We start from the raw sequence: 9619 nt of genomic DNA, 5'->3' as shown, positions 1-9619 counted from the left end.
TATGATAAGCTATGATATCCTTCTCAATTGACGGATATTGGCGCGAGACATTTGCACTATAAACACACCGTAAGTAGCAGCCTCTTCATGATGCGTTAGATGCGCGCAAGACATTCAAAACTCTTCTCAATCATACCAAGAGTTATCAAAAGAGAAGTTACCTGTTCGTCCGGCCTGGTTGCCGCCATGATCACACTGTTGAACGGCTTGTTTGTAGCTCACGCCACAACATTAAACATTCCCCGTGCTTTGCAAGTGTGACCGGTAGTGACCTCGGGGTCATTGCATATGTACGGTAATGTTTAGTTGGCACATGATTTGTGCGGTAACTGTGCCTCACTATAAACAGCAAGAGTTTCGGAAAAAGGGGGTCATTCAGTGGCGGCTCCGGGAAAATGCGGGTCATTATGTGTGGAAACGCTAAAGACTGACTCTGAAAAATAACTTTCTGGGCAAAATTTTGTAACAATTTGGCAGTTTTAAGCAAAAATTGCTACAAATATGTAAAAATAGTTCAAATAACGCTCGCAGCGCGCAAAAAAGTGCAGATTTGGTGTAAATTTCTTAAAGAAATGGGATCATTGGATGTAAGGTGATGAAAAAAGGGGACAGAAACGTGTCAATTATAGGAATGGTCAATAGCGGGCCACGATTAATAAATGCCATTGTATTTGTCTGCGTTACCTTTTGAACAGGTGCACTCTAAGAGCTGGTAGGAAACTTTGCCTTCTACTTTGTGGTAGAAGGCATTTGCTACATATCTTCTTGCAGCAGGGTTCTTATTTCCGATTTTACTTATAAATGGGCAAAATGAAATACAATGGGCCACCGGAAGCAAAGTGTAAACAAATCCAGAATCTTCCAGAGCTTATCACTTGAAACTTCAATGATCTGTTATAATACACAGACACGTGGTATAAACTCTCTTTTTATTTGACTTGTAAAAAGACATCTTGGAAATTATGGGATGATTATTAAATTGGTTGCATAAATGGATGGTGTCACGATCTGCCAACACAGAACAAGAAACAATCTTTTAAGGTAAATATGTGTGATTTTCACCGTTGAGGGCGCTATTATGTGCCAATTAAACCACACAACCAAATTGATTGATTTTTGCACAGGATTTTGCTCTGAGGGTCTAGATTGTAAACCTCTAAACCTTTTTCATTCGTGACCGTACCAAAATGCTATATTCACCTTCATTACGAGCAGAATATTTTCTATCTAATTAGGTAGTCGGGTTTGCACAGAAGTTACTAGGAGACAAAATATATGGAATTCAAAATGCTCTCTAGTTTATGCTGCAGATTCTGTTACATTTCCACCATACATTTGTGTATGTAGGCAGGGGTACACACAATAGCCTATCATTGTGGCCACCCTAATACAAGGTCGAGTTTCATTGACCTAGACGTCAGACACAAACTAGACTTTCTAATATTCTGTCTCAGAGCTTCTCAGATTATATTTGCTGATGTCATCAAGAACAAATTATGAGAGTAATCATAAAGAAGACAATTTTTCAAAACTCTGTTAGGATGTCCTGTGCTTAGTAAGGCTATTAGAATATGAACACATCTATGATACCCATTGTCACATAAGGAATACTATTATATTTCGAGCAATCTTATTTTCTATTTGATTCCTCTGTTGTTGAATCGTTGTTTTCAGTAAGTTTGTTCGCATCATTTTCTCCATCTACATCATCAAGAGAGGGTTTATAGGTTAATAGAGTTCCAATTAAGAAGATAATGGATAGTATTCTCAGCGCAGCTAGCATCAGGAAACTATAGAGGGACAAATCTGCGTTGTCGTACATCCAACATGTCCTAGCGCCGTCGCATTCGTCTTCTTCCCATACCAGACATGTCTTGTCGATAATGGCACCGAAGATCACGGGACCTGGTACGGTACCTTAAATAGAATCAACGAAGGATATTTATTGAAAATGTTTGAATAATCTGTTTCTAAGATAATTACAACGTTGACGCCATTGTATTCTTTACATTTCTTATTATTCACAATATAGCACTACAACAAGTAGTTTAATAAATAGGCCTATGCACAATTTTTTATCAAATCGTTATTTCAGATTTAATGAAATATAACGAGAGTTAAATTAGCTACAATCTTGAAGAAATGTTGAGATATTTACTGCATATGCCTCTTTAAAATTTTACCGTTAATCAAATAGATACATGTATTATTTTGATATCTCAACAGGTCGTCCAGATTTCCCAACATATCTTGAGTGGAATAGAGAAAGGAATATAAAAAAGAGACGAATCAGATTAGGCAGTTTGTCAACTTATGTACTTACCTAAACCACGATACAACAATGACTGCAATCCAAGGGCAAATGTACGCTGAGAGTTTGATACACATCTGTTTTCAAATAATACAATACACAAAATGTTATGAGTATAAAGTTAATACGATAATTAAAACAAAAAGATATGAAGAGATGTTACAACTTTGACTTGCACCGAAGTTGCGGTCGAAGTACCAAAAGCAGCTAGGCCCCAACATGACCAATGGCGTATCTACTGTTGCCATTTGACTCCACTTCTCTCCAGCTAGTGTTTCCTACTACAGGGTGAGTAAAGTTTTTATAAATGATTACCTTTAATGAAAATATGAAGTGAATCACAACTACCATTTAATTTTTACGAGTTTTTTTTACTGCGATACCCAATTTAACTTTTTGTCCACGAGGCACAGTGTATTTGATTGAGAACACAAAATGCGCAATAAAGACACCAGCTCTTAAACTGACTATAACGTAAATGAAGGTTGATATTTTGCGTTCTTTCAATTCCCTTTTTCAGTTCAAACAAATTTTCTAACATTACTTAAGTGCGTCATACCTCCCCGACTCCTACTCCCTCCAATGTATCTATTCCCAGTATAGAGTGTGCTGACATTTAAATTTAGATATCTCGTGGGCAAGCATTAAAATTGGGTATCGCTACGGTAAATGCTAATTACTTCTAATTTTTCACACAAGGTCACTAATGGATAAAAAGGTTCATATCTATAGGCGTTCCCTGGTTCTATCGGTAAATATACACTCAAACTACAAGTGACTTAAAGAATACGTATTATCTCGCTGCCTTTTTTCAACCAAATCGATGGTATTAAACTCTGTAATGTGCCCCATGATTGCTTCAGGTCCTGGTTAACTTATGCAACACATTGATCCATCTGGGTCAGGTACAGGGGACACTCAAGTTGTGAAGAGAAAATGTGAGCTTTAATTCCGGCAGAGGTAACGTAATGAGAAATCTGTATGTGTAAACTACTCACCTTAGCGTCGCTGTAATCGAGGGAACAACAGCAAAAAATGTGAACGTGATGAACAAAAACAGGAGAAGCAGAAATGGTATAAAATACACGCAGGATTCTTTGCATCTGCCGAGCTCAGCTGTACCACCATTACCTATGCACCCACACTCGCGGTATGTCTGCGAAAGTAATAAACAATAAACCCTTATGATTGTCTAGAATGGCCAACCTTTATCATAACTGAGTTTTTGTAAGACGTCTAACGAAGGGGGTTGTGTTAGTCAAAATCGCTATAAAACTATAGAAACGATTGCGAAACCACTATTTTAACATAATATTTTAGGAAGTTTTATGTCCACAATATTAAAATATCTTACTCAAATGGACGAAAAATGAAGTTGGACAACCTACCGGATGAGGTACAGTCTGTCCACATAGAAGTACAAAGTAAATAGACCTCGGAAACCGGAGGTATGAGAATAATTATTTCAGTGCAATGCGTGTGTAAATGCTTCTTTGGCACGCCAACTGCTGCGGAATTTGTACATGCCGAGCGCACAACGCTCGTTACGCGTCGCGGTTTTTTTTAAAAACACGCAGTGCGTGTGACGCAAATCATCAACCCCGATGCCACAGATTTGGTTTGTACTTCTATGTAGACAGACTGTAGAGGGGTCAATTTGTTTTCGGGAACAGTGCGCACCGGATGGTCAGACAATTACATGAAGCCATTTGGCGGTTTGTTTGAGCTAGCGCTGGAGGGCGCACTTAAGTTATATGAGGTATAATATACCTTTGAACATTTTACTTCTTTGTAATACTGAAATAATACACAACCTATATCACAAAACAAAGTGCTAAAATGTTACTAACTCTGGCAAACTAATGAATATGATATAATAGGTTTCATAAGGGTCCAGTTTTTATTGTAAAAAAGTGGCAGAAACAGTTAAATGTCTCCAGCACCACAGCAATGCCACACTTCTGATTTTCAATTCGGTAGCATGAGAATGAAGTGAACTTGTACTTCTCCACCATTTGTCCATTCGTTAAACGTTCTATAAACATCGCTACAACCTAATCAAGCATTACCTGTAACTCGTCTTCGGAAACATCGTCCTCTTCTCTGCATCCTGCTAAACACGCAGAGAAGTACATGACATCATTGGAGCCGCAAACAGGATCAAAGGAAGTCTCACATTGACAATTTAAATTGCACGGTGCAGTCAGATTGCCTAATTCTACGGAACTGAAACAAGAAATCGACAATATTAAAAATTGTTTATTCTGTCCGATTTGAGCGCTGACATGTTGAAAAATGGTGCTAATTAATATTCATTGTACAATCAGTGTCCAGTTTTTCCGAAATTGGGTGACTTGTGTTAGTTAAGGGTGAAATATACTTGACTGGTATAGTTAAAACGTCCAGTCAGGTATATTTCAACCCTGACTAACACAAGTCAATCACTTTCGGAAACTTACGTTGATTGTACAATTTTATAAATCATGGGACAGAATTAATGAACCGCTTTAGCCCGTTATATGGCGCAGTGTGGACAATAGGGCCTGCAACGGATAAACGTTGACAGGAGCGATAACTTTTGAATCTGTATACCTTCCATCGCTTTCATACATTGGTGATTCATAAACTTCTACTCTATTAATTTGTGCAACCTGTAGACAATAAACCGCTTCTTCCTCTGTCTGCAAATTATAACTTTGTTTGTATGATTATATTTCATATGTCAGTTTGCTCGAGCCCCAAACACGTCATTTTAATAATAATTTCTCGGGCTTGCATCGTTTATTTCCGATCCTCGCATATATTAATTTGTGTCTCGCATTGTCTTACGCCCTGCTAGGGTGAAGCCGCCGTCTTCTTCATTATATTTATTATAAATTTATGTTTTTCTAGAACTGTGAACTTTGTACGTATCAGCATACCTATTTTGATATTGCACCGTTACGCCGGCAAAAGGAACGTTTGGACACGTCATCAAGAAGGCTAGAACCATAAAGAACCCTATGGAGAGACTTCCAATACAAAACTTGATCATGCCACGGAATTTGAGTTTGAATCTGTTCACGATCCATCCACCAAACAAGCAGCCAATCAATCCCGAGGGAGTTGTTAAGATACCTGGAAAACAAAACAATAAATAGAAAACCTGTCTCACCCTTAACGCTGCTATTCCAGAACACAATATTGTTGTTTCAACCTTTCATAAGAACTGGATTTATCGGTAAATGAATACAAGCTACAGTAAAGCTAATAACTCAGGCTTGCTGTTGTTTTTATTTACTTATTTATTTTTTAAATTTAAATGTTAGAGTACATTTTATTACACCAAATTATATGAAATACATGTTCAGTATTTCATATTGTGATTCTTGTATTGGCTTTAATTTGATAAGTTTAATGCGGCAAAATATTTATCGTCAAGGAACCCTTACCAGCGACAAGCGCTGCATTTCCTGCTGTCATATTAAACATAGATTCTAAATACTTGGGTCCAAATACTGCTATAGATGCCAACATAAACCATTCTGTCACAGATACCATGTTGAGTACCATATAAGTAGGATTCTTTATCAATGTCCAAGCTGCACGAGGAAAATCTTTGAGGCTTTCTACGCCGTATCCAGCTCGGGCGCTGAATTCGGAACCTTTTTGTGCTTCAGAGACACGCTCCTTTGAAACCTTCTTATAACCTGTTTAAAAACAATGAATAAATTAAGATTAGATGTTGATTATATTGTAATAAAACATTGTAATACCTATTTGTGTTGCATAATATTATTATTAATGGCTTTGAAAAGAGCTGTGAAAATAAAATGATAATTTGTCAAAATTTACTGCTTATAAATTTCACAAAATTTACTTACTTATAGTCATTTAGACAGCAATTAGTAGTCTTAAGATCTAAATCTACTAAATTACGGAAATAATTGTTACCAAAAAACAATTCATATGATATCAAATTAATACTTGTATAAATCACTGGATTTGTTTTTGTTTTAGTTTGATTTGCTGGCGCTTTCAGCTACCCAAGCAATTTGTGCCATTATCTACCGGTGCATTATGCATTCAATCTATTAAATGCGGAATTTGGTTTTATGCTTTATAGTCACGGAAGAAAATCCAGATTTAGAAGCAGGAGGAACCTGGAGGACACAGCAAACCATGAAAACCTGCGAGAGCGAGTATCTACTGGAAACCAAATGTACATAAAGTCATCGGGATCAGCTGTGCTCAAACCCGGGACCTCAGTGGTGTAAAACGAGGACCGAAACGCTACGCTAACCCACAAAATCACTAGATGTCCTTTTGAGATACTTACTTGGTAGATGGAAAGGGAATCCCAAAAATGGTATCACTATCGATATAGTAATACAGGCACTCACAATAAGACCAAGCCACCAAGCGCCTACCCACAAAGGACTCGCAGGTGTGATGTCGAGTCTGGTGATAAAAATGACAATACAAATATAATAGGTACTGCCTCCTGTATAAACTAGTCAAATTAAGAAAAATAAGCGGTTAATTCAAGAACTGTACATCGGAGATAGGTCAAACTATACCTTTTCTGAATCCTTAGGGCGAGAGACATACATTGGTATGGTTTGACCATCTTTGAAATTTCACCCACTGCATAACCGGCCATTTTGGATTGATGCAAATAAGGTACTGTTCCATTACGGGGATTTTCGAAGACTTTTAATATGCTTTTCTGAAATGAATAGTGATTAAATGGATTCTGTTGCAATAAGTGGTGGGTGATTTCACACTTTGATTGACCAACTGTACTTACGCGTTTTTATGCCTTGCTACTAGTAAATAATAAGTTGCCTAAGGCACCTTGTGGTGTTTGTCCTAAATTATAAACAAAACAGCAAAAAGTACTTCACGGGTCTCATAGTGACATTCTTTAGGTTAGTCCCTATTGTAAAGTAAACATAGTGACACAGTGGCTTTTCGAGTGACACAGTGGCTTGAAAAGCCACAGTGGCCAATCAACATATTAGATGACACGAGTTTACTACAAGACTTACTCGCTTTCGTCAACCTTTCCAAAGTCCGTATAAATATCTAGAAACATTCCACCTAGAAGATATCCTACAGCTGGTCCCATGGTTGAGCATGCCTGGAAGATAGCTGGAAGGAAAACAGAAAAACACATAGACGCTTTGTGACAATAGATAACTTACCCTAGGGTTGCACGACTTCAATGCGAACAGCGAATGTGAGGTTAACATCTGAACTCTAACCGTCTTCGTTGTCAATGTAATCATGGTAACCAAGCTTCCATTTTTAATTTGAGCAGTGAGTTACTGAGTTTATAGATGACAAGAATAGTTTGTGTAAATTTAACTTAACTTTATGCATTGTCTTATCGATCTTGGGGATCGACACAGTGGATAGTCGTCATTAGTCGACTTTTACCGAGTGATAGTCGAAAGTCGCGACTACGACTATTGGCGATTTAATCGTGCAATTGCACTTATTAATCGGTGGCTCTGAAAAGTGACGTACACTCTAATAGAAAATCTGAGTAATGCACGAATAAGCATCTTACCTATATAAATAGCTACAGTCTTTGGGCTTGTGTTCTCATCCAAATACACCAATCCAAGAGTATATAATGGAGCAGCGCCTAAGCCATGTAAAACTTGAGCGAATATGAATACTCCATAATACTTGCTGAGACTAGGCTCATCAGATGCGTCACATCCACCGGGATCGGCACGCGTCTCATTGCAGGTGTCAAAGAAATTACCCTCGGCATTATAAAGTCCCGTCAGAAAATGAGGTAGCGTAAAAACTATAGAACCCATACAAAATGTTAAAGCACCAAAGGCCAGCCATTTTGGCTTATTTCCTCTTTCTCCGAAGTAAGTCACAAATACAACAACTGACATTACAGCAAAATCATAACAACTGGATATGAAACCGCTTTTTACACTCGTTAAACTAAATCGGCGCTCTAAAGTTGTTGTGCTAACGTATATGACACCATTCACAGTCATTCCTTGAGCGACAGCAAAAATGGATATAAATAAAAGCCAGCCTTTTGAACTGTTGAGAAATCGAAGGCATTTTGGATGCCAACCGAGCCATCCACATTGCACTGCCTCATCTTCAGCATCCTCTTCGTCAGTTTTGGGCTTCACTGGATCTTGTACGGACAGTGACATCCCATTGCTGAATGACGTTGTCATTTCACCTTCTTTGTCTTTTGGAGTATAAGTAGGATTTTCAATGCCGTTGGGAACTTCGGGATCGTCCGTTGACGTTGGAACTAATACTGCGGCGTCCGCCATTGTGATATGGTTATGGAAGTGTGATCCTGACAGTAGTTGATTCAGAATACTCTGTAAAATAAAATGCTTAGAAAATAAGTATACACAATCGTTGCGAAATTAGGCTATGGTATTGAATAATATTAATTGAGTGGTTTATTCTTGTATATCATTGGCAGTTGCATGTGCCTCTAATATAGAGTGTTCGTGTACCCACACACAATTACAAAAGCGTTTGTCACCGGTTTTGTCACATGATTCGCATCCTCGAATCTCTGAAGTCATTGAGTTTGTGCATGACCTTGAATTCGAAGCATGAGACGGCATATTTATATCAAACAAATAAATACAGTTGTGCCTATTTTGTTAAGATCTTGTTTAGATATCCAAAATAACATCGGTCTCAATTAAAATCGGATCTTTCTGCTTTAATAGCTGTAATACTAAAGACATAAAGGTTATATAATAATAATCAAATATATCTTTGAATAATAACAACTAATTAATGCAGATTATAGATGATGAACACTGTATAGCCTGTAAAACATAAATAAGCAACTAAGCAAATAAACATTCACATCATGGAACGCTGCAGCAAAAACAAAGCAAGCGTTTCACAGAAAACGCTGAATTTCGGCTTATATAAAGAGTAAGGGGTAAACGTTTCAATAATATACAAAAACATTTGTGAAAACTTGTTGAGAAACAGCCTATGTTGGCAACAATTATTTTACTACATTTTGAAAACAATTTTAAAAGTAGTTTTTTTCATCTGCAGGTAAAACGTTTTAAAAACGTGTTCACGACCTTTAAATAACCCGACATTGAAATGTTTTTAAAACATTATGACTAAACCCAAAGCACGTTGATAACATGTTTATTACATTTGAAAAACATGTATCTGCAAAATCTACTTCTTTACAGGTTTTTATTAACTTACCTCACAAGCATCAGTAATTGAATAGGCTAAATGATCACTACACTTATTGAATTATTCCTCATAAAACCAGAATTTATAACGGCATCATGC

At 37.3% G+C, this 9619-nt stretch overlaps 1 protein-coding gene across 1 annotated transcript; it reads right to left on the bottom strand.

Annotated features, from left to right (window-relative positions):
* Positions 1-970: 970 nt before the first annotated feature.
* LOC140159417 (solute carrier organic anion transporter family member 4A1-like) lies at positions 971-8610 on the bottom strand. Its single transcript, XM_072182888.1, has 9 exons — positions 7866-8610; positions 7342-7444; positions 6630-6751; positions 5743-6000; positions 5233-5428; positions 4381-4537; positions 3310-3467; positions 2324-2388; positions 971-1917 (listed from the first exon to the last, which is right to left on the bottom strand). Exons 1-9 carry the CDS (start codon positions 8608-8610, stop codon positions 1631-1633), a joined length of 2091 nt encoding a protein of 696 aa, XP_072038989.1. The 3' UTR covers positions 971-1630.
* Between the last annotated feature and the right edge of the window lie 1009 nt (positions 8611-9619).

This window comes from Amphiura filiformis, chromosome 8, assembly GCF_039555335.1.
Source record: "Amphiura filiformis chromosome 8, Afil_fr2py, whole genome shotgun sequence".
NCBI classification, from domain to species: Eukaryota; Metazoa; Echinodermata; class Ophiuroidea; order Amphilepidida; family Amphiuridae; genus Amphiura; species Amphiura filiformis.
The sequence above is the reverse complement of the archived record's forward strand: the minus strand, read 5'-3'. Positions and strand labels throughout refer to the sequence as shown.

Excerpts from the sequence above, each read along its gene's own strand:
- LOC140159417 (XM_072182888.1), bottom strand. The coding sequence starts at position 8,610 with ATGGCGGACGCCGCAGTATTAGTTCCAACGTCAACGGACGATCCCGAA. Across the intron at positions 6,752-7,341 it reads GGAAAGGTTGACGAAAGCGA|ACTCGACATCACACCTGCGA; the intron begins GTAAGTCTTGTA and ends TTTTATCACCAG. Across the intron at positions 6,001-6,629 it reads ATTCCCTTTCCATCTACCAA|GTTATAAGAAGGTTTCAAAG; the intron begins GTAAGTATCTCA and ends GTTTTTAAACAG.